This window comes from Miniopterus natalensis, chromosome X (genome assembly GCF_054644295.1).
Source record: "Miniopterus natalensis isolate mMinNat1 chromosome X, mMinNat1.hap1, whole genome shotgun sequence".
Classification (NCBI taxonomy): domain Eukaryota; kingdom Metazoa; phylum Chordata; class Mammalia; order Chiroptera; family Miniopteridae; genus Miniopterus; species Miniopterus natalensis.
This window is the reverse complement of record NC_142103.1, coordinates 96,393,018-96,418,399: the sequence shown is the minus strand read 5'-3', so window position 1 is coordinate 96,418,399 and position 25,382 is coordinate 96,393,018. Positions and strand designations below refer to the sequence as shown.

The 25,382-nt window shown below is 43.5% G+C and overlaps 1 protein-coding gene across 1 annotated transcript in view; it reads right to left on the bottom strand.

Annotated features, from left to right (window-relative positions):
* MAP7D2 (MAP7 domain containing 2) overlaps positions 1–25,382 on the bottom strand; it is a 93,267-nt gene that overhangs the window by 14,938 nt on the left and 52,947 nt on the right. The window contains exons 7-11 of the mRNA XM_087829371.1: positions 23,700–23,822; positions 21,162–21,292; positions 18,951–19,078; positions 3,450–3,718; positions 2,818–2,941 (exon numbers count right to left, since the gene is read on the bottom strand). Of these exons, the coding sequence (XP_087685497.1) occupies positions 2,818–2,941; positions 3,450–3,718; positions 18,951–19,078; positions 21,162–21,292; positions 23,700–23,822 (775 nt within the window). The remainder of the gene's footprint in view (positions 1–2,817; positions 2,942–3,449; positions 3,719–18,950; positions 19,079–21,161; positions 21,293–23,699; positions 23,823–25,382) is intronic.

Genomic DNA, 25,382 nt, shown 5'->3' with positions numbered 1-25,382 from the left:
TGTATTGAGCACGAGCGCCAGTGATCCAAGGACTGTATGTCAACCTTTTAAGGCGCTTACTAGGGGACAGCGGGCCAGTGAGCAGATGACGCTGTGTCAGTTGCCAAAGAGCTGGGCTCAGGAAAGAGGAAGGGGGGGAGGTGTCAGTTCTCTTTTAGGTGCAGGGCCAGAAAGGCTGCAGAGGGAGCTAGACTTGACCACAGTCTGGAGAAAAGGTGTGTCTGTCAAGGAGCATGAGTCCATGTGCAGCAGAGGGAAAGCAGAGGTATGGAATTGCATGGTGGGGGCCTGTCATGCAGGTGTCCAGAATGCTGGAAGTGGAGGTGCAGGTGGTGGCCAGGTCATGTCTGGCCCTGAAGGCCTTTTGATGGGTTTGGATGGATCCTGTGGGCAGGGAGTCACTGGCTTGTTAAAGAACAGGAGCGTGACAATGACACTTATGTGTGAATAGTCACTAGGGACACAGTGTGAACAATGGACAAGCTCTAGGAGACCTAGAGCAGGGAGCTCAGCTGGGATGCCACAGACACAGTTCAGGTGACAGACAACAGGAGTTGGAGCTCAGAGGAGAGGATGGGCTGGAGGAGAAGGGAGAGGAGAGAGATGCTAAAGGGGCAGCACGGATGGACCTGGGAACTGATGGGACACCGAGGAGGAAGGTGAGGGAAGAGTTGAGAGCTGACTGAGACTTCTGATTTGGGTGCCTGGGGAGATGGCGGCACAGAGCTTGTAAAGAAAAAGGAAATTTGGGCAAAAGATAACAAAGCCTGCTTGGGAAATGCTTGGTTTGAGGTACATGTGGTACACACTCAAATGAGGAAATATAGCCTCTAAGTGCTCTGCAATAGAACTTTCTACAATTAGGGAAATGTTCTAGAGATTTGTGCTGTCCACAGTAGCTACTAGCCATGTAGCTGCTGTGCATTTGAAATGTCACTAGTCCAGATAAGGAACTGAAGTTGACTTTATTGTAGTACATTCACATTCAGGTCGCCATATGGAACTAGACGCTATAGCAGTGGACAGCACAGCCCTTCTCAGAGACCAGGCCATAGGCACAGGTTCAGGAGTTGCCAGTATGCATGTGTCACTTAGTGCCTCTCTTGTACCAGAAAGTATTGAGGGTTCACAAAATAAGAAGGAATTAGCTTCCGAAACAGATAAAAAGGGAAAATGAGAGGAGAAAAGGACATGAAAGCAGAGCTGGTTTAACATCAGATGGCTACCATGAAACCATGGCGTGAAATGTGAGCCCCAAATCTTTTGAAGCTGGAAAAACTGGCAGCGTGACAGGGACACTGGCAAAGCAGGAGGACTTGTCAGGTGGAGTTGGCCAAGGACTGAGGGCTGGGAGCCCAGGCAACACGTGAGGGGAGGAGAGGTGGACAGAGGGAGACCGAGATGGAGAGGCCAAAGAAGTCAGCGCAGGTTGGACAGGGTGCGAGCCAACAAAGAAATAGCTTAGGCGTCTGGCAGTTTGGAGGAACAGTGAGTGTGAGCTATGGGACTGAATGTGAGCTGAGGAAAGAGACAGGGAATACAATCAATTCTTTCAGGAGCTGAGCTGTGAGGAAAATGCGAGCAAGGGTAGTCGCTGGAAGGTAAAGACCTTCGCCTTCCTCAGCACACAGCTACAATAGTGTTACTCACCTGCTCAGGGCCTGCAATTACCAAGGCTGTCATTTGAGGTCCCGTGGTTCATCTTCATCTCCTGTGACCTCCCCTCACAAACCCTATGGCCCACCCAAACCAGCCCAAGCACACCACTCAATAAAGAGGTCTGCAGCCGCACGTGGGAAAATCATCAGAGAAGTCTGGAATTTGAAGAAGGTACCAGCCAGACCTACCCCCCACCACCACCACCACCTTCAAAAAATAAATCAGCAAACCTGTAATCAGAGACCACAAATGACTTGTCAAGGTCACTTCAGGATGGAGAATACTACTCTATTATTTATTATTCTCAACTCAGTGCCGGTCTTGCAGAGCCGCTTCCTGTCATGTTAATTCTCTAAATAGTGTTGAATTGCACTCTGATTATCCTAAAAGCTTCCTTTATCAATTTAGAGATAAAATCTACCTTGCTCTTCCACATGCATTCCTCTCTGAATACAAAGATCAGAAAAGCCAGGCTGTCTGTCTATATTTTGACCAAGTGTCCGGTATGAACAATGCAACACAGTGGTTCTCAAACTTCAGTGAGCTGTTGAGGCAGGACAGGGCCTGTACCTGTGGGTTTTCCCTGCATGTCTGGGATGGTCTGGGTACCCTCCAAAGTTTAGGGACCAGTCTAGTCTTATGTTATGCTCCAGGATGGGAGTCCCCATACCTCGTATCTCGTGGACTATCACGTCGGCTTCCACCTCACCCAGGGGCCTCTGCCCAACCCGCCTCTCTCTCACTTGGGGGTGCAAGTTAGGATAATTTGGGGGAAAACATGATTCAGGAAGTAGAATCAAAACCCTTATATTTAGAACCTCCTGTCTGTTCAGGGAGAACGTCATTCTATAACTAAAGCTCAAACTCCTTTGGTCACTCTATAAGGCCTGGCTGGTCCTAGAGTCCAAGAGGAGAATGGGAAGCGCTGGTAACATTTAGATCCAGTAGCTATGTGTTTCCAGGTCGTCTGAAAAGACCAAAGTTCCACTGCCATTAATGACATCTAATAAAAGGCGCAGTCTTCTGGACACGGGCCAGGCACACCTATACTTCCGCCAAGGCTTTATCAATTCCAAAACTTTAGAAAGAAAGGCAAGTTGCTCTTTCCACCACAGCCTTTTGTGTGAGATCGCGGCAAAACTCCGAGCATCCCCATACCTGTCTTGCTCAATCTTCTCCAGCCTCTCCTGCTCCTTCTGCAGCCGGGCCTGGCGTCTCTTTTCGGCCAGGATCTTCGCAGCCTCTCCTGCATTGGTGGTGCCTGCTACGGGCTTCCCTGAGGCTGCACCAGAAAAAAAGATCAAGGGGAATAAACTAGTGAGCACAATCACGTGGCAGCTGCCACTTGGAAACAGAAGACCCTATCCGGTGGGGGATGGGAAATACTACAGGACTGGCACAAGTAGCCACTGAGCAGAGTCACTGCAATGGGCGGCTGTGGCTCAAATGCATTTCACAGTGGAGGCCAGTGGAAAGGTGAGGAGGAGACAGGGTCACCACCAAGTCCCACAGCAGCCACCATTGCTGTGCCCATCTGGGTAAACTCGCTGCATCCATCACAGCAGCTTATAGGACTAAAAGAAGAGTTGTTCTGTGGGAAATGCTGATGCTGGCCCGATGCAGCAGGGGACTCTCAGGAGACTGAGGGGCAATGTGCAGCTATTTAAAGGAAAATTCCCTCCCCCCTTTCTTCCCCAAACACGAGACTCCCACATGGATCGTGGACTGGGTCAGAAGGCAAACTGGCCGGGAAAGCCAAGGCTGGGGTGGTGTTGGCAAGGAGGGCCTACCTGCACCGCTCTCGGCCTTCCCGCCTGTGGCCACATACTTCTCCGTGACATGCTTGTCCACCACATGCTTTTCTGGGGCTTCATCCCCAAGTGGGCTGGCTGGCCACTGAGCCAGCGCCCCTTCTTTTTCCTTGTTGCTCTTCTCTTTCTCTGCTTTCTTCTTGGGTGTTTCCTGGCTGGAGAAGGCAGCCAAGCGGTACTTCACGAAGGACTCTGGGTAGGGCATCTTCACATTCTTTGGAGACTGTGGAGACCCTTTCCCAGTGGCCCTGAAAAACCAAAAACATGCCAGAAGATACTTACTATGCCTGACCACAGAACTCTCTGTTCCTGAGACACCTGGTTCCAAAAAGTCAAACAATTTCATCCCTTTAAGAACAAATGTAAGGCTTAGCACAAGCTCAAAAGTCCCTGGGGCACTGTCACCCTAATAGGAGCACATGTTATCTATAAGATGTCCCAGGGCAAAGGGACAATACTTTTGGAAGCCAAGTTGGTGATACCATGTCCTAATGTCACTTAACTTTGATGACAATGTAAAGACGGAGTGTTAGGCATTTTCCCACCACCCCCTTTTAGGTGGATACCAGAGCTGGATGTGGCTTTAGGATATGGCAATAGACAAGTGGGCTCCTTTTTTATTGTAGCAAAATACATGAAATATAGAAGTTACCACCTTACCATTTGTACTTGTACAGTTCAGTGGCATTAAGCACATTCCCACTGTGACGCAAACCATCACGACATCATCCACACATAAAACCCTGTTCCCATTAAACACTAACTCCCATTCTTCCCTCCCTAGCCGCTGGCCACCTCTTCCCTTCCGCTTTCTGTCTCTGGGAATTTGACTATTCCAGGTACCTCACAGAAAATGGAATAATACAGGATTGATCCTTTTGTATCTGGCTTATTTCGCTCAGCATAATGCCTTCAAGGTTCCTGGTTCCATTTAAAAAAAAAAAATCTGCACCTTTACCGAGATTTAACTGACATCTGGTTCCTTTTTAGATGCTGAGGAACAAAGTCAGTCAAGAGATGGGGAGAGGGGATGTCTTTTTGGAAGGTCTTCAGGTTTAAAAGGATCTCTCTTGCTACTAGGAAGATGCAAAAGCTAAGGACAAGCCCGTTTCCACCCAGGGAAACACTGCTTTGTTAAAATACAGGAGCTTGTGCCTTGGCAGGTTGGCTCAGTCAGTTGGAGAGTCTTCCTGTACACCAAAAGGTTGCGGGTTCAATTCCTGGTTGGGGAACATACGGGAGGCAACTGAACAATGTTTCTCTCTCACATCAATGTTTCCCTCCCTCTCTCCCTGGCCCCCCTTCCTCCCTCTTTAAAATAAAACAACAACAACAACAAAAAACATATCCTCTGGTGAGGATTAAAAAAAAAAAAAAAATGCAGGAGCTTGTCTTATGTCCAGTGGACGAAGGTCCATCATAGGCATGCTGGCCTAGCCCTGGCTCCTGGTGAGCGCTGGATGTTGATGACGATGGTAACAGCCTAGCTTTAGACTCTGAGTTTACCCAGAAGTTCGCATAGGGATGTGGCATTTATACGGAGTTCCTTTAGGAAGAACATAAAGTAATCTGCTCGTAAATTACAAACTGTCACTCAATCCTATAGCAGGTTTAAAGATGAAATTGCTAATATTCAACTGTTTTTGATCTATAAAAACAGCAATAAAAAAAAACAACTCAGCTGAATATTAAAGGTCCATTTCTCACCAGAGGCTTTACGTTACCTAATCGAATCCTGATGATAAGGAAAATGAATATTAGACCAATATTAAATTTGGTCTTGAGCTGGAAAATAATCCTCAGGTGATATGTGGATTGGGTAACATGCAGGTCAGTTTTCCAATGATGCTCTCACACTGAAAGGCCAGCTTCAGGTGCCCTTCTCTCAGTCAATGCCAGGCTGAGGACCACATAGTAATGTGATCACTCAACCCAATGAGTATGACTTGAACATAATTTGAATTTTTAAAATTCAGTTTTTCAGCATCAACCATTTTACTGATATAGAATCAGTTCAGATCCCACATCCATAGTGGGCTGTCTACCCCTCTCCAATGGTCTGCTCCTCAGCTGGGCAGCTCTAACCTCAGAAAGAACTGCTTCATATTGGCTACACTGACCTCCCTGTAACATGTCATCCATGTGGACGAGGGCTCCCCTCTGCAGACTGTTCTCCTTTCATCCTTGGGCTCAGCTGACTAAGGCCCACCATTCCTAAGGGACCTCTCAGCAACCAGGTGTTTCTTTCCAGATGCACTATAACCCTGGTTTCCTATTTTTGTTCCTAGACTTTTAACCAAATAAGTCGTAACAGAATCCTCCTGTCCCCTCCAAATACATATGCAAATGCACAAGGGTTTCTCCAACCCTGCCATTACTGATGTTTGGGGTTGGGTCATTCTTTGTTGTGGGCACTGTCCTATGCACTGTAGGGTGTTCAGTAGCATTCCTGGCCTCAACCCATTAAATATCAGTAGCAATCTCCACCCGCAACCCCCGGTTGTGACAACCAGAAATGCCTCCAGACATTGTCAAATGTCCCCTCAGAGGCAAGATCGCCCTGGGCTGAGAAGCACTGAAGGGAGACATGCATACAGCCACCCCCACACACCTTCTATCTATGTAAAGCAGATAAAAGTAGAGCTGCTGTGGTTGAAGGTGCAGTATCCTAAGTCCCACACCACAGTGACCTCGAGGCACACCTATGGGATTCCTAAGCCTGAGAGGTAATTACTAGTGCTTTGTGTGTTCTGACAGAATCATACCCAGTCTTCCCCTGAATAACCTGGAGCTCAGACTTCCATTAATACCCATGGACCAACACTGGCTCCATGCTTCTGAGTGCTGTCTACACACCAGCCACTGTGCCACTAAGTGTATACATATACACATGTGTCTTTTAGTTGTCAAAACACAATATGGCACAGGTACTATTATTAGGGTCACTTTACAGGTGAGGAAACCAGGCTGAGCAAGGTCAAGGAGGCCGTGGAGCTGCAGTCTGAGCCCATGTCTCCCTGACTCCTCTTTTCACAACACTGCCATATTCCATGTTGCAATGGTGGCTAAGCCTGAGTTTGGGGTTATCAAGACCCTCACATGTTCATTTTAGAACTGGCACAGGGTAAGCACTCAATGGCTACCTGTGTTGATTAAATATATGATAAAATACAAATCTGAATTCTCCTCACGAACAACAACAAACTTTTGCAAAACCAGGAGGAACTGTGTGGGGGGAGAATATAACTCTGCCATCTCACGATGACGGTGCTCCACTGAGCAGTTTCCAATCAGCTGCAAAACCCTGTGTTTAGGTTTATATCAGCTGTACAAACATATGGCAGACAATCTTTTGCTCAGCAATGCCCCCTTTACACGCTGCTGTCCAGTGCCATAATGAGCTAACCGCAAGGAGGGTGTCCCGAGGGACCCGGTCTGATGTCTTGTGATGATAAAAATTAGTCACCAGAGTCACCCACTCCCTGGAATATCATGTGCATGCTGGGTGTGGCTTCACTCTAACCACAGGGCATGGCCAGGGAATGGCAAAGAATTAGCCTGGATTTGGGATTTCAGGAGAGAGGCAATGGAAGGAGTGCTATTTTATAGTAGGTGATACAGATGGACACAGCTTCCGCTCCATAAGCATTCCTACCTTGACACATGAATCGGAATTGCTCATATTAGAAAGGCTGACAAAAGCCTTCTGCGCTTCTTCCTTGCATTCCTCCTCTTCTTCTCTCATCAGTGAAACTCAGCAAAGGTGCCGGGTAGCTTCAAGCACTCTCTCACTGGGCCCGCCTACAGTGAGCTGCACTCTGGGCTTCTCTAAGCGGCACCTGAGCAGGCAGGCTCCACCCCGGGGGCCTGCAATGCGCTGGCACCTCTGCCCATGAATGGGTAGATAGATGAGGAGCCCTTCTACAGATGCCACCCCCATCATGAGGGGCCCTATGGCTCGACTGGAGGGAGTGGGTAAGAGGCCTGAACTGGCAGCAGGCCCAATCCATTCAACAGTCCAGCCTCAGCATCTGGATCTCAACACAATCCCAGAGTCTGGTTTAAATGGCTCACAATCACAAGGGAAGGGAGTGTGATGAAGTCACACCCTCAGTGTGCATGGAGCCTGTAAATGGCAATGTGGGGCAGAATCACAATCCCAGGGACGAAAGGCCAGACTGGCCTGGATGGGAAAGGTTCTGACAGCTCAGGCCAGCTCACCCCCAAGCTACCTTGCTTCATCTTGCTTTAATAGAACAGTCACACGTACATTCTGTTCACACCATAGACTATTATTCTAAATAAAACTGAGCCAATTATCCATGAGAACACATCTAAAAATAATTTCTACCTGAGAAGTAAAGGTGGATTATTTGGGATAAAGCTCAATATATTAAGAAGTCTGTTTATCACTCCCAGTGATACCAACAGCAATCAAGGCTCAACTACAACAGGACAGTGCACACAGCCCACACAGGGACCACGCCTGAAGTACCCAGCTCAGGTGACTGGGGAGGCTGTGCCACTGGGCCCTACAGGACACCTACTACATAAGACTACTCTACCTACCAAGTCCAGAAGACACAGCAGCTCTATCTAATACATAGAAACAAACTTAGGGAAACAGTCAAAACGCAGAGGCAAAGAAACAGGTCCCAAATGAAAGAACAAGACAAATCACCAGCAAAAGAACTAAATTAAATGGGGGCAAGCAAACTACCTGATACAGAGTTCAAAACAACGGCTATAAGGATGCAAAAGCATCCTTAATGAGAACTTCAACAGCATGAAAAAGGACATAGAAACCACCAAAAAGGACCAGTCAGAAATTAAGGCTACACTAACTGAAATGAAGAATTTACAGGGAATCAACAGATTAGAAGTTGAGAATCAAATCAGTGATTTGGAATATAAGGAAGCAAAAAACACCCAATCAGAACAGCAAAAAGAAAAAGGAATCCAAAAACATGAAGATAGTGTAAGGAGTCTCTGGGACAACTTTAAGCATACCAACATTTGTATCACGGGGAAGGAAAAGAGCAAGAAATTGAAAATCTATTTGAAAAAATAATGATAGAAACTTCCTTAACCTGGTGAAGGAAATAGACATACAAGTTCAGGAAGTGCAGAGGGTCCTCAACAAGATGAACCCAAAGAGGCCCACACCAAGAAGCATCATAATTAAAATGCAAAAAGTTAAAGACAAAGAGAGAATCTTAAAAGCAGCATGAGAAAAGCAGTTGGTTACGTACAAGGGAGCATCCATAAGACTGGCAGCTGATTTCTCAACACAAACTTTGCAGGCCAGAAGGGAATGGCAAGAAATATTCAAAGTGATAAAAAACAAAACTGGTGAGTGTGACTCAGTTGGTGTGAGCACCATCCTGTACACCAAGAAGTGGCAGGCTCAATTCCCGGTCAGGGCACATACTCAGGTTGTGGGTTGGATCTCTGGTCGGGGCATGTGCAGGAGGCAGCTGATAGATATTTCTCTCTCACATCGATGTTTCTCTCTCCTCCCCTTCTTCTCAACGAAATCAATAAAAACGTATTTTTAAAAAAGGAAAAAAAGAAAAAATATGAACAATAAAATGGCAATAAATACTTATCAAAAACTGAATCTAAAAAACAAAATAAACTAACAAGCAAAAGAGAAAAAGATTCATAGATACAGAGAACATTACAACGATTGCCAGATGGGAGGGGGGTTGGGGAGATAGGTGAAAAAGGTGAAGGGATTAAGAAGTACAAATTGGTTGTTACAGAATAGTCATGAGGTTACAAAGTACAGCATAAGGAATATAGTCAATAATATTCTAACAACTATGTATGGTGTTAGATGGGTACTAGATTTATTGGGATGATCGCTTAGTAAGTCATATAATGTCTAATCACTGGGGTGACACCTGAAGCTAATATAATATTGTGTGTCAACTATAATTGAAAAATAAAAAATGATTAAATGGCAATAAAAGAAGTCTGTTTATAATCCCCTTTCCTAGTTCCTGCCCAATAAACAAAAAAATTAGAAGACACACACACACAGCCTTCAAATTAGAGAATAGGCAACTCATAGATTTTTTTTAACAGCAAGTGACCAAAACACAGAAGAAAACCTTAGAAGTTCCCTATTTTATCTCCACGTCTTTAGTTTCCTGCTCATCCTGCCTCATCACTTCCTTACAGGATTTAGCCCCCTGCCAGGCACCTGGGAGAGCGCTGAGCTCAGGTATCTTGAACCAGAGGATGAGGGTCTGACAGGCCCCAAGGCTCTCTGGTCAGCTCTGCTAACACGAAGTGTGGCAAAGTCATCCCCCCCACCAATTTCCTCAAAATAAGTATCTTCGCTGATGAAATTAAACACAGATTAATCAGAGGAACTCACTGTGCTTTCATAGAGTTTTATTCTTAAGTACTTTCTTGTTTATTTAATAAGGGTCTATTTGATTGCCATGAGAACCCAGTGAGCAGATAGGAAATTACTATTAGCCATATTTTAGATAGGAAAACCTAAGTCCCAAACGCTTAAATGATCTTTCCCAAGAGATGTCAACAGATGAGAGAACCAAGGCTAGCATCCAAGTCACTGATTCTTCATCTTGCTTTTTAATAGCTCTTCCACTTTAGTTTTTAAAAGTTCAGTACATCCAGTGATTAAAAATCTAACAAAGGGGATTCACAAGTTTTGTTGGGGTGGTAGAGATAGGCCTTGCTGGTGCGCAAGGCAGGATTATATAACTTCTTAAGGTTTCTGAGTGTAGGAAACATTAACAAACACCTCTGTAAGTGGAGCAGCAAGAATAACTCTCGGGAGAGGGTTGTCACACTTCTGAACATGAGTTTACTGCAAAGCAGAACCCCAAAGGACTTTTTTCCTCCACAGCTTGGAATCCAGTTCTATTTTCTCCAAAGCCACTTTACTCCAGACACAGTGAACACCGCCCACCCACAGGATGAGAGGGGTCTGTGGCCTTGTCAGCACAAGTTGGTCAACAGTCTTTAAAGTCTATGTTTATGGTCACATTTTATTCCTTCCCAGAAAGGAAAAGAACAATTTATACCAGAGAAACCTGTGGATACCACCTTAGCGATCAAAGATACCATCATCAGTAATATAACAACCTGATATTCAGGCCTCCTGATATGATGCACTGAGAAGGAGCCCACATCCCTCCAGTGGGATTCCTGCCCCAAAGGCACAATCATGCGGAAGCAGCAGGCCAACCCAACAGAAAAAGTCCTCCAAAATAATTGGCCTGAAGAAGAAAGGCTGAAGAACTGTTCCAAGTTAAAGGAGACAAGACAACTCAATGCAGCATGAGAGTCTGGGGTGGGTCCTGAAGCAGGAAAAAAATGCTATAAAGACCTCATTGAGACAACTGGCAAAAGTGGAACATAGGCATAAATTAAGTAACAGTATTATATCAAAGTTAAATCTTTTGACTTTCACAATTGCACTGTGGTTATTATACAAAAGAATGTTTATTTTTATTCTTAGAGGTAAAGGGTCATGACGTCTTTAAGTTACTCACAAATGGTACTGGGGGAAATCTGTGTGTGTGTGTGTGTATGCAAAGTGAATGAGAGTGGGTAGGGGGATGGGAATGATGAAGCAAGTGTGGCTAAATGTCAACAGGATGAATATTATACAGGAGTTCTTTGTTCTAGTCTTTCAAGTCTTTTGTAGGACTGAAATGATTTTATAATAAAAAGGCTTTTAAAAAGTGGTCTAAACTCAAATTACTCTCTAGTAAGAGAGAAAAACACAGGACTATGGACTGGGTGAGTGTATAAGTATGACTGTGCAGAGGGGGTGTAACAACATTCTCAATTATCCTTTTCAAGAAAATTTTCAGGTAAGAATACAGAAGCCTATTTGAGAATGGTAGTGGCAAAAACAGTGAAATTGCCAGTACAGGGAGCCCTGATCCACTGAAGACACTCACGTGTGGGCAGGGATGACCATGCCATGCATCTTCCAGAGAAGCCCATGGGAATGGCACCCAGTAATGATCACTCAATTCTATGTCCTCAACCTCCAAAGGAACGGGCTGGCTCCAGGAGCCTTCCAGGAGCCTATGATGTAACTAGGAGGTACTTATTTGGAGCCATTCAGACAACCTGGTCTTAATTTTTTTCCTCACATGGAAAAACAAAATCTGTTTTGTTTCCAATGCATGAGAAAGTGAAATTAACCTAGGCCAGGTTCCTGATACAAAACTGATCTCAGATATGAGCCATCTCTGACAGTGATTATTTGGCAGATTGTATTTTCCAAAGATGGACAATGATATCTCCTCCCATCCCACATGATCTTTTGAGTTTATTTCTCCATCCCATTGAATCTGGGTTGGCCTGACTGCTTTGAGCAATAAGATACAGCAAAGAAGGAATGTTGTCCCAGTTCAGGGCATTAACTGGCCTAGCAGCTTCCACTCCCTGTCCTGGGAGATAACCACTCTTGGGGACACTCCCTCTTGGAACTCAGCTGTCATGCTGTGAGATGACTAAGTCCTATGGAGAGGCTCCACGTGGGCATTCTATTCTGGTTGGGAGCCCCAGCTGAGCTCCAGCCAAAAGCCAGCATCAGCTGCCAGACAGGTGAATGGGCCATCTTGGACCTCCAGCTCAGTCGAGCCCTAGGTTAACCCAGCCAACCCTGGACCGTAACTGCATGGAAGACTCCAAGTGAAAAGCGACCAGTGAACCCAAATCAACACACAGAGCAACCAAACAAAAGACCCACAGAGAGACCTTCCAGTTAGCCTAAGTCACAGAGCTGTGGGAATTAACAACAAATTGTCTTATACCACTAAATTTGGGGGGGGTTTCTCACAGCAGCAATGAACAACTGAAATATTCCCCATTATAATGACCAAACTGACTTAGAATATATTTATAGGAACCTGAAATCATCAGAGAATATTTCATGCTGAAGAACTGAGAGCACAGGTGGCCCTGATAGAGGCCGGGGCAATCCAATGGCCACACTTGATTTCCTCTCTCTAGGTTACAAGAAGAAAGCTATGTTCCCAGCCACATCTGAGAGTGCTGCTGAAGCTAGTTTTCTAAAACCCATACAAGTATCCAACAATGTGAACAATAAAAATAAATGTGAATCCTGCAAAGAGCAATGCCATTAATATGCACAGCCACCACCAGTGGCTTAGTTTATCTAAGATCTGGGAGGGGAAATGCACTGTCAGAGCCACTCATCACATAACACGTCAGGGTTTCTGGATGGGAGTTCAAAGGGACTAAGCCTGAAGCCACGTCACATCCAGTGAGCTTTATGGATCACACCCTTGGTCTGCACAGAGGAGAGCTCGAAAACGCCGCTTCAGTGGGAATTTATTTTGTGTGTGACACCATTTTAAAAAACAAGCGTTTCTTTTTTGTTTTCTTTCTTCAATATCAAGTATGCAAAAGACTATTTATAAAATACAAAAGATATAAAGAGTATACAGATGGCCAAGAGACACATGAGAAAATGCTCAACGTCGTTAATCATCAGAGAGATGCAAATTAAAACCACAATGAGGTATCACCTCACACCTGTCAGAATGGCTCCATCAACTAATCAACAAACGACATGTGCTGGCGAGGGTGTGGAGAAAGGGGAACCTAGTGCACTGCTGGTGGGAATGCAGACTGGTGCAACCACTATGGAAAACAGTATGGAGGTTCCTCAAAAAATTAAAAATGAAGCCGCCTTTTGACCCAGTGATCCCACTCCTAGGAATGTATCCTAAGAATCCCGAAACACTAATCAGAAAGAATATATGCACCCCTATGTTCATAGCAGCACAGTTTACAACAGCTAAGATCTGGAAACAGCCCAAGTGCCCATCAGTAGATGAGTGGATAAAAAAAGCTGTGGGACATTTACATCATGGAATACTACGCAGCTGTAAAGAAGAAGGATCTCGTACCCTTTGGGACAGTATGGATGGACCTGGAGAAAATTATGCTGAGTGAAATAAGCCAGGCAGAGAAAGACAAACATCACATGATCTCGCTTATACGTGGAATCTAAAGAGCTTTTTAAACTGATGAACAGCATAGATTGAATGACATGGAAGCACAGATGAGACTGACGAATGTCAGAGGGATGGAGGAGGGCGGGTGGGTGGAGGAGGAGAGAGTAACCAAAGAATTTATATGCATCTATGCACAACCCAAGGACACGGACGATGGTGGGGAGAGGGACTGGGGAGGGGAGTGGGACGGGGTGGGACAGGTCATTGGGGAGAAAAAGGGACATCTGTAATATTTTAAACAAAAATTAAAATTAAAAATTAAAAAAAAGACTTGGAAAAAAAAAGAGTAATAACAAATGCCCGCACATCCACCCACGAGTTCAAAAGAAAGACATTGTAATTAGGCCAGAAACTCCTGTGTGCCCCTCCGTGATGGCTCTCCCTGCCCCCCACTCAGAGGCCAACATCACTGTGCATTTTATGTTTGCCATTTTCTTTTACTAAAATTCATTTTACCACATTTATATTCTTAAAAAGACAGTGTGTAGTTTTGCACATTTGAGAACTCAATATAAGCAAATTCTCCCGCAACTTCCTTTTTCTGCTCGACACTATGTTCCCGAGATCCACCGCTGGTTGTGGGCAACTGCAACCCATTCTTTTTCACTGCTGTACAGTCTGGTTGGATTTTCAGAGTTCACTCATGGTCTACCTGACTTCCCACATTTCTTAGACCTGGTCCATACCCAGTGTGGCTCAGCCATTAATTTTCACTATCTTTCTTTCTGAACATCTTAAAATCAAGAAATGTTTGCTTCTTCTTAGACATCTCAACTTGCAATTCTGATGTAGAGGGACCCGAGCAACTTCTATCCCCAGGGTCCCTCTTAAGAAGATGATGTTCTGGTAGTTTTGGCAGCACACAAGGAAGGCCAGCTGGGATTGAGGTTACTATATGCTGCCTGCACTAGAGATGGCATGTTTAGGGCTCTGAAAATACAGGCAATTCCATTCATTTCTCTTTGCTAAAGTGGCAGGAATACCCAGCAGTGCAGTACAGAAGCTGGAATCCCTTATACTTTAAAAATTCCCCAAGTGAAATACGCAGCCCTGAAAAGTGAAAGTTAAGAGACTCACCAGTGGGAGAATAAACCTATGCATGGCCCAGAAGGAAAGAGGCAGCAAAGGGCAGGACTGGTTCTAGCACTGTCCACTCCAGCCAGCCAAGCCCACCCCTGCCCTCCAGGCTCTCCTTCCCTTCTGGCTTTTGTCCCACCAACACTTAATTGAGCACCTACTGTGAGACAATAAATGGAGTCAGTCCCCACCCTCTTGGCAGGAGGTAACACAGTGCAGTGACATACAGATCAATATGGCCTGCCCCCTCATTTCATGCAGGGCTTGGCTGAAATGTCACCTCCTCAGAGCCAATATCACCACCTTCCTTGACCACCTTATCTAGCTATATCCTTCCACTACTCTGTCATCCAACTGGGTTATCTTTTCCTTCACAGAAATTCTCACCACCTGACGTTCTAGTTGCTGTTCATGGTCAGGTAAGCTCCACGAAGGCTGAGAAGCATACTGCACACACAGCAGGTGCTCTGTAGGTATTTGATGAAAGAATGATAGAGGTCTGCACGCGATGCCCCATGAGCACAGGGAAGGGGATGAATTCAGCTTTGGCTGATTCTAGAGAGGATAATGGCTGAGCTGCATCCTGAGGGATGCAAAGTTCAAGGCAGACAACTCCCTCTCCGGACCATACCTGGGACTGTCCTCCTCTGTGTCAACAGGTCCCTCCCACTTTACTTGGGGTCAACAGGAGACTGTACTCCTCATTTGGGGATTCTCTGAAGTGTCTGGCACAGTGACGACATTCATTCACACCACCAATATATATGAAGCACCTACTAGGTACCCATTACTATTCTAGAGAGAGTGGGGAAAAAAGTAATTTCTCTAAATTGAACTTCATAAAGAAAGTCTGGGATTTTGTTCATATCTCTTTGGTCAGAGAGAGCTTTTTATAAAATTCAGATGATATGTCCTTTAAAATATAAAATAGTTCCGCCTGGCTGGGTATGGTTCAGCGGTTGAGCATCAATCTAGGATCCAGGAGATAACGGTTTGATTCCCGGTCAGGGCACATGCCCCAGTTGCGGGCTCAATCTCCAGTTAGGGGCGTGCAGGAGGCAGCTGATCAATGACTCTCTCATCATTGATGTCTCTAGCTCGCTCTCTCTCCTTCTCCCTTCCTCTCTCTGAAATCAATACAGATATATTTAAAATATAAAATAGTTCCATAAAGAAGATGTGGTATATACACACTATTTAGCCCTAAAAATGAATGGAACCTTGCCATTTGTGATAACATGGAAGGACCTTGAGGGCAATACGCTAAGTGAAATAAGTCAAACAGGGGAAGACAAATACTGTATGATTTCACTTATAAATGGAATTTAAAAAATAAATAAGCAAAACAAAAACAAGCTCACAGATACAGATAACAGACTGGTGGCTGCAAGAGGGAAAGGGGGATGGCAGTGGGTGAAATGGGTGAAGGGGGTAAAAAGGCACAAACTTCCAGTTATAAAATAAATAAGTTATGGAGATGTAAAATACAGCACGGTGACTATAGTTAATAACACTATACTGAATATTTGAAAGTTGCTAAGAGTAAATCTTGAAAGTTCTCATCACAAGAAAAAAGAAAAGAAAAAAAATTTTGTAATTAAGTATGGTGACAGATGTAACTAGACTTACTGTGGTGACCATTTTGCAATGTATACAAATATCAAATCATTATGTTGTACACCTGAACCTAATATAATGTTATATGTCAATTATAACTCAATTAAAAAAAAAAGAAAGAAAAGAAAATAGTTCCTGAAACACAACCTTCAAGATTTTCAACTTCAAAGAAATAGCACAGAAAACTAAAATGCAGAGAAGCATTCAGAGACTGGGAAGGGGACACCTACTGTAGCACCTGGCATCCCCACTGGGTCAAGGGGAGGAAGAGAGAATGTTACAACTCACTGCTGACCCCACCCAGGACAGAGTCCCATCTAGAGTGGCAGTGCATTCTTACCTCCACTGGGGCTTGGAAAGACATGTTCTCAGCACATCATCTGCCAAAATTCTGCCTTTAAGCCAAGTCCTGTTCCTATCAGCCTTAACATAGCTTCAAACTTCTTTTGTAAACTAGACAAGCAAAATACCCTTCCCTTTTTTTGATAATACAAAAGTAGTATGTGATTTTTGTAGATAATTTTGAAAATAGAAAGACAAACAAAAAAGGGAGGAAGAGAATAAAGACCTCATTGCCCCAAGAACCACTGATTGTCTACACATATTTATAGTCACCAATGTGATCAGGTAATATCGATCTCTTAAAAATAATTCATTAATCCTATGTCTGAAAATCCATCATCAATATGGAAAATACGCACTTGATGAAAATGGAACCATGTTCTATATCCATTTTATCACAATACCCTGATCAACTTTCCATGTAATTACATATTGTTCTTCATAACTTTTTATGGCTGTATAGCACTCCATTGTTTGGATATGTCATAATTTGTTTACCAATATATTCTCAATATATTTATGTTGTCTTCCATTTCGCCCTATTAAAACAAGGCTATCCTTATAGCATAAAAAAAAGAAAAAGTCCCAGCAGATATGGCTCTGTGGTTGAGCGTCAATCCATGAACCAAGAGGTCACTGGTTCGGTTCCTGGTCAAGGCACATGCCCAGGTTACGGGCTCGATCCCCAGTGGAGGGCATACAGGAGGCAGCTAATCAATGTCTCTCTCTCATCAATGTTTCTACCTCTCTATCCCTCTCCTGTCCTCTTTCTCCAAATTAAATTAAAAAAATAAAAAGAAATACCACAGAGCCTACTGAGAGCTTGCTTCTAAAAACTGAATTCTCTCTCTATAGAGAGGGCAACAACCCCTTGTTCATCTTAGTGAAATTTACAATGATGATGATGAAATTTGTCAGCTACTATCCATGCAGTAACCATGAGTCGATACCCTGGAAAGAAAGGGGGGGAAACTGGAAACACTTCAGTGTGAGCAGGACTTTTTCTCTGTTAATTCCAATGTCCCAAACTATCACCAGAGTAGTGACATGTGAATGGAAGGGAAATAAGGCAAATAGAGACCTTCCGGCCCACCTATTGGATTTAGAGTTTGCAATAAAAGAGCAATACCATAACCAAAGGTAGGCAATACAAGCACAGAAAGAATGCAATGGACTTAAAAAATTAACAAACCACGATGCTATTAATTTAGCAATGCACTATAGGAGGCTTTTCCTTGTGGAAGACGGATAAAGCAATAGTAGAAATTAGTAGTCTATAAAAACCATAGTGATATCTGAGCAAAATAATAATAATGCAAAAGTCTCTGTTAGAAAGTAACAAATTAGAAATAAAAGCTTCTGTCACCTTGATATATTTTAAGAAATTCCCGAATGTTCATTAAATTTGTGTTTTATCCTATGTTCTCTGAGCCAAACTGATGCACTAAAAAAAAGTTTTATATGATTCTCTCTATATAAAGGGTTTCCTATTTTCCCAAATTAAAATCGTATTTCTCTTTCTCTCTCAGTACCACTGAAGATGTTTCCATTCTACTGCTGGATTGGGTTACTTACTGAGTCATTCTTGTCAGTTACTATCAATAAAATATTTTAATGACTTAAGACAAAGCCACACAGTATAAATTTGTTTTTCATTTACACAATTGCATTGGTGAATTCACCCAATTCTTAATTTAAAAAAAAAAAAAAATATATATATATATATATATATATATATATGTATGGGCTTCATTAGAAATAACCATACTGCTAATGGTGGCCAATAAGTTATTATTGCCTCTTTTAATAAGAGAGACCCAAACACAGTGTGATCACTTCACTCCAGGTGCAGCTGAAGGAGAAAGAAGGAAAATGTCAGGAAAGCAGAATGAAACTGAAGGGTCTAAAGAAAAAGTGCTGCCTGGCCAGGCGTGGCTCAGTGGTTGAGCGTCGACCTAGGATCCAGGAGATCGGGGTTCGATTCCTGGTCAGGGCACATGCCCAGGTTGTGGGCTGCGGCCGATCAATGACTCTCTCATCATTGACGTTTCTATCTCTCTCCCCCTCCTTTCCTCTCTTTGAAATCAATAAAGATATGTTTAAAAAAAAGAAAGAAATTAAAAAAAATAATAAAAATTAAAAATAAAGAAAAAGTGCTGAATGGGTCATCTCAATAACTAAGAGTCCCATATTTACCAGGCAACAAGACCTCTTAAGAGCCTGTTGTTTGTCTAGAAGATACTCAGAGAGTGAAGGAAGTAGAAGTCATGGTTCAGCATTCCTCCTGCTCACCTCTTAGGCCGCCCATGCCTCGTGGGGGAGCAGGAGTCATACCCTGCCCTGCACAGAGCCCCACCAAGCTGCTTTAATCATCTGACTGTGATTACAGGGGCAAGATGCTTACCTGGATGCCACGGGAGAAGATGACCTTTTAGAAAGGCCTATGGGAAAATCACATCTCTTCAGAGGGGACCCAGGGCTCACGTAGGAAAAAGAACTGGTTGTTCGCAGCCCCTTCTTCATCTTCTCCATCTGCAGGGGACACAGAATAGGTCAGCTGTGACCCACAACCATTTCTAAAAATACCCCAGATGGAAGCGATACACGGCTTTCTTTCAGAAGGATCCATTTGAAGCTACAGTGCTTCCCACAATAGGAATATTTGCAGAGAAGCACCATCAGGTCATTATATTTAGGCAATTTGGTTAAAAATAAATAAATTCAGCCTCAAAATGCAAAGATTTCCTTCTCCTTGTTATCTTGAAAAGCACTAACAACAGAACCATATGATGGTCCTGGATACAAGGGTAGGCAAAAGTAGGTTGAATTACCAGCCATCATTACCTAAAAGATAAATCATAAGTGGATATGAAATAATAACAATAATAAGAGTAAAACAAATAATACAAATAAATACTAATTAATTAATAAATAACACAAGAAGAAACTTTTGTGTACTCACAACTGTAAACCTACTTTTGCCCACCCTTGTATTTAGACAGTGGAAAGAGTACAAAGATCTACAATCACTAGGAAAATTGCAGGTGTATGCAAATGTGGTTATAGCACTCAAGACAGTGAGCTGTGGCCCTGGCTGGGTGGCTCAGTTGGTTGGAGTATTGTCTCGTACACCAATAGGCTGCGGGTTCAATTCTCAGTCAGGGCATGTGCCTAGGTTGTGGGTTCGATTCCCGGCTGGGGCATGCCCAGGAGGCAACCGATCGATGTTTCTCTCTCTTTCTCCCTTCTTCTAAGCATGTCCTCGGGTGAAGATTTAAAAAAAAAAAGCCAGTGAGCTGTGGACCCTAACAGTGTACCCTGGAACCCTACCTGCCCCTCTGTCTTCCCCATGACCTCCCTCTGCAGGAGGTCAGAGGCATGGGCCTCAGTGCTTGGCCTGCAGTGGGGTTCTCCAAGGGTGATTCCCTTCTCTCTCCATCACACTTTTCTGCAGCAAATCCTTATTTGGTCCTCACACCCACATATGTTGGCCCCCTTCCACAGTCATCCACCCTACAGTAAAAACAACGAGTCTGAAACATTCACTCTTCATGTGAGAACCTCAGGGCTACCCCGGATTTCAAAAATAAACATGGTGTTATAAAAATAAATGCCCAATAGTACAGTAATGTGGTGGTTTTAAAGTACGTTCATACATCATTGGCTGTTCTCCCTTCAACAGGTGGAGCTCAATTCCCGTCCCCCTGAGTGTGGACTGGTCTCAGTGACTTGCTTTAAATGCACAGCATGTGGCAGGAATGATGGTGTGCAACAGCTGAGGCCGGCACGTAAACATGTTGCAGCTTTCCCCATGCTCTGGCTCTCGGATTTCTTGCTCTGAGGGAGGCCAGCTGCCATGTCCTTGGAATGCTCAAGCAGTTCTATGGAGAGTCCACGCAGTGAGGAACTGAGGCCTCCTGCCGACATGTGAGTGAGCCGGCCTGGAAGAGCCCCAGCCAAGCTTTCAGATGACTGCAGTCCTGGCCACCATCCTGACCACACGCTTATGAGAGACCCTGAACCAGAAGCACCCAGCTAAGCCACCCTCAATTTCGGACCCAAAGAACCAGTGAGGTAATAAACATTTGTTTTAAGCTGCTAAGATTTGGAGTAATTTGTTACATAACAAGTGACAACTAACAAAAGTAGTGTAGTATGTATAATTTCTAAATAAATGTACCTAATTGGGAGTGCCTGCTCAACATTTGTTTTGCTGATGGTGTCAGTATGACAGAAAAAAATGTCTAAAGGCCACTTGTGTGAATGGCAGTTGGCCTAGAACCTCAGTTCTGGTAGCCTGTAGAGGCAAGACTGATCCAGATTCAGACACCCTTAAAGAAGCAGAGGACACTCAGAACCTTCCTTCTAACTCCCAGCCTCTGGAGGGCAGGCTGTGAGGAGGACAAGATCTTTAGGAATTTGCTCTAAGGCACTACAAGATTTAGAAGAATACAAAAAGCAAAATGATTTTCAAAGGTTGAGTGAAATTTTAAACCAAATCTGCCCCTTGAGCGGTCCCTGGACATTGACTGAAACAGGCCCAGGTCAAGCGCAGGGAGGAAGAGCACTGTCAATTCAAGCAGTCCCGAAGGTGAATGAATGCGTGTAGACATACCCGAGAGGCCTCCGCTGAGGCAGGGGCTCCTTTCCCAGCATCTCCTCCGCTAGAGGTGGATGCGGTCTTCTTCTTCTCGATGGTCCGAGTAGGGGAAGACTTGTAGGAGCATTGAACAGGGCTAGCTGTAGCTGTACGAGGACAGATATGAAAGACTAGAGAGTTACAGCATGACAGCCAGAGAGACAGGGAGCACAGACGGAAAAAGTAGCGTGAGCAAGAAGTTGGGAAGAACACATTTCTGTTAAAACGTGACACGGGCAATCCACAGTCTCAGAATACCACCATGCTTTTTCCCATGTGAACAGAAAGGACTATCTTAAAAGACTCCCACACTCAGTGTTCAAGAGTCCAGTTCATTTCAGGAGCTCAAAATCCAGACATTGGGGCCAGACAGACCAAACACTGTCCACCTAACAGCTGGATCACCGCGGGCAGGTTACTTAACCTCTCTAAATGTCAACTTCCTTGTGTAGAAAGAGCTAACATAGCAGGCCTGACTGTCTTTGGAAAGAACTGTTTACAAGGTTGGACCTTGGTCAGCATCTGGGAACTCAGGTTTCAGGAGGGTTCTCACCACTAAGTGAAGAGTAGCTCACTGCACCTAAGCTGTTAGTACAAACAACGTGACTTCTGCTGCCCTTCTGAGTCCAGAATGCGGGTATGTGCCTGGTGGGGGTGCCTTCAGGGCCAGCTCCCAATAAAAACCCTAGGCACTGAGTCTCTAATGCGCTTTCCTGGTCGGCAACATTTCACACAGGTCACAACTCATTGCTGGGAGAACATGTCCTGTGTCACTATCCTGGGAGAGGACTCTGGAAGCTTGTACCTAGTCTTCCCCAGACTTTGTCCCATGTGCCTTTTCCCTGTAATAAATCATAGCTATGAGTCCTCGTAGAGTCACTGACCCTGGGAGTGGTCTTGGGGACCTCCTGACATATCCTTCTTCTCAAAATGGGAATACTTCCTGCTTCCCAGGAACTTCTTTATTTGTACGAAACATAATTCACATACCATAAAATTCACCCTTCTAAAATTTACCATTTTTTAGTATATTCACAACATTGTGCAACCATAACTATAGTCTAATTCTAGAACATTTTCAACACCCCCAAAGGAACCCCTGTACTCATTAAGCATTCATTCACCTTCCCCTGCCTCCTCCATTCCCTAGCAACTACTAATTTACTGTCTCTGGATTTGCCCATTCTGAACATTTCATATAAATGGAAACATACAATTTGTGGCATTTTGTGTCTGGCTTCTTTCACTGAACATGTTTTCAAGGTTCATCATGTAGCATGAATCAGTAATTCATTCCTTTTTATAGCTGACTAATATTCCACTTTATGGATACCACAATTTCATTTACCAATTCATCTGTTGATGAACATCTGAGTTATTTACACTTTGTCTATAATGAAAAATGCTGCTAAGAACACTTGTGTACAAGTTTTGGTGTGAACATGTGTGTTCAATTTCCTCGGCTCTATACCTAAGGTGGAATTGCTGGGTCATATGGTAACTCTGATTAACTTTTTGAGAAACTTGGCCAGGCTGTTTTCTAAAGTGATTGGATCATTTTTTCATTTCCACCAGCAATGTATGAAGGTTACAGTTTCTCCATATCCTCACCAACACTTATTTTCCTTTTTCTCTTTGAATTTTAACCAGTCTAATAAAACGTCAAGTGGTATCTCATTGTGATTGTGATTAACATTTCCCTAATGACTAATTATGCTGAACATCTGTTGTGCTTATTGTATATCTTCTTTGCAGAAACAGCACTACTCAGGAACAGCCAGAACTAGGTAGAGAATTATGTCATTTATACATCACCTCACTGAATACATTATCTTGAGAACGGAGACCAGACCTACCTTAATGTGGACACAGCATTGCTCATGTGCAAACGGAGCACACCAGCCCTCATTAATCATGCCATAATGAGTTGACCCACTTTGGTCAAGGAAGGGTTTTGATGGTATGGCCCAGGGTTTCTGATTATAGCATGCAGGTCTGGTGGGTCCTGGAGTCTGCCTTCCTAACAATCTCTGGTGTGATGCCAATGCTGCAGGTGCATGGATCAGTCCTTGACATTTGTTAAGCTCTCTTACTGTGCCAATCTCATTTAATCCTCATGACAATGTAATATAACTCCATTTTATAGATGGGAAAACTGAGGCTTAGAGAGATTACTTTATCCAAAGTGGTAAGAAATAGTTAAGTGGTGGAGTTGTTTATAGAAGCCCAGAGATTGGGTTAAAGGGAGCTTTGCCAAACCGTCTCTTTAAAAAGTCTAACCTCCATAGCTCATGAAATGGATTTTTTTCCTAATCCACATGCCTTCAATGACAAAATAATTTACTCACCTTTGTGACACTTAAAAGAAACATAGCAATAGGAAAACACTGGTGGGCAGACATTTCACAAAGCCAGCAAGTATGAAGCGAACTACAAAAATTCAGGAATAACTTATAGGATAGCCAACACCACTTCTGGCATTGTCCTTAGTGTCACCAGCTTGGCCTCTTTTACCTGAGTCACTGGCCTGCTCAGGGACTATGAATGCACTTCTGCTTCTGGCTAAAGAAGCCTGTGTGGGTGCCAACAGTCGCATAACGAGAAAGTTTTCCGTGGGAGTAATGTGCATGCGTTGAGCTGAGGAATGGAATCAAATAAAAAATTTAAAAAGCAAAATTAAAACAAAACAAAATAAAATGTTTAAAACAACACAGTGCATGATGCAAATTAACTTTTAGGTGGTAGAACGAATGTGGAAAATAAAAATATTCTAGCACAGGATGACTTCAGAATTTGTCATAGTAAAATAAAACAAATGATGTGTCATTTAGTGTGAAAGAGTGCATTAATTCTCTTGCAGTGCCCAAATTCATTCAATATGCTATTACAGTGTTACCTGTATCACTCTAAGAGAATTAGCCCATCTTCCAGAACATAATATGGACTCAAGAAACCATTTACTCACCAAGTAGATCTAACATTGAAAAAAGATTACTTCTACAAAACACTTGTTTTAGGTCCTCTGTAAAGAATATTTCATAGGACACTGATTTTGCTTGTGTGTAAATATGCATCCTTTCCTATTTTTCCATGTAAATAAGGGCAAAATTAAATAAGCACAAAAATAAAAATAGCCAACTGATTATCAGCTTTCATGGAAGTAATAATATTCATAATCTAAAATTCAGTGACTTAAATGTCATTCTGATGGTTTTGGAATGTATTATAAGGTAATGGATGAACTTTTCCATTACTCTGTACGCTTTGGGTACCCAGTAGCCAGTAAATGGTTTGGGTATTCAAATTTTCAATTCATAGTTCACAAGCAGATAATTTAGCTGCCAATCTTTGCTTTCTAATCAATGAAAATATGAATTTAACATCAACTTGGAAGCATGTGAGTTCATGAAAAATTATGGAATACACTCACTAATGCAACAGTTCTATGGATTTAAGAACATGTATACATTTTCTCATCCAGCTCTTAATCAACTCCAGGTTTCCAGTGCTTAACCATGAACTAATCCGAGATCAGCCACACTGAAAGGGGTCTCTGACACGCATGACAGGTCTCCATGCTGGAGGTGCAAGGTCAGTGCCATTGAAAAACAACTAGGAAGACATACTGGCTTCTTCAAAGTCACAAATATCCTTCTTCTGGCCCTTTGGTGATGACTTGATGTTTAAAATATTCCACTGGCACCTGATACCTCTTCAGCGATGCTTTAAAATACAGTTTTGATGCATGGACAGCTTAGCTTCCCTGCTTCCTTAACCTGCATGTGCTAAAAGGTCTCAGTTCAGACTTTTAATGACTTATCTGAGCCTCCACTAGAACTCGGGAAGTTTTCAATCTACTCCATTTCTGGCACTGGCACGTGACCTATACATAGCATCTCCCACCTCAAAGCAGAGTGCAGGAAAAGGCCACCCACCCTTTCCCCCTTTTAAAGGCTTCATATTAATTCTGAACGGCTTGGGCAGGCCCACAAAGCACAGGCAGAAGCAGAGCCCAATTTTTTCACTCATCTAAGTCTCCCACGTGCCTCTGCCTCATCAATTCTGCTGTTTCTGGCTAATCAATTACATCACACCAATAGCTGGGCAGTTACTTTTTTAATGGGCACATCTGCCCACCAGCCAATTAATTCTAGGACAGGATAACTCCTGCATGCATGGTGGGAGATGGAACAGTCT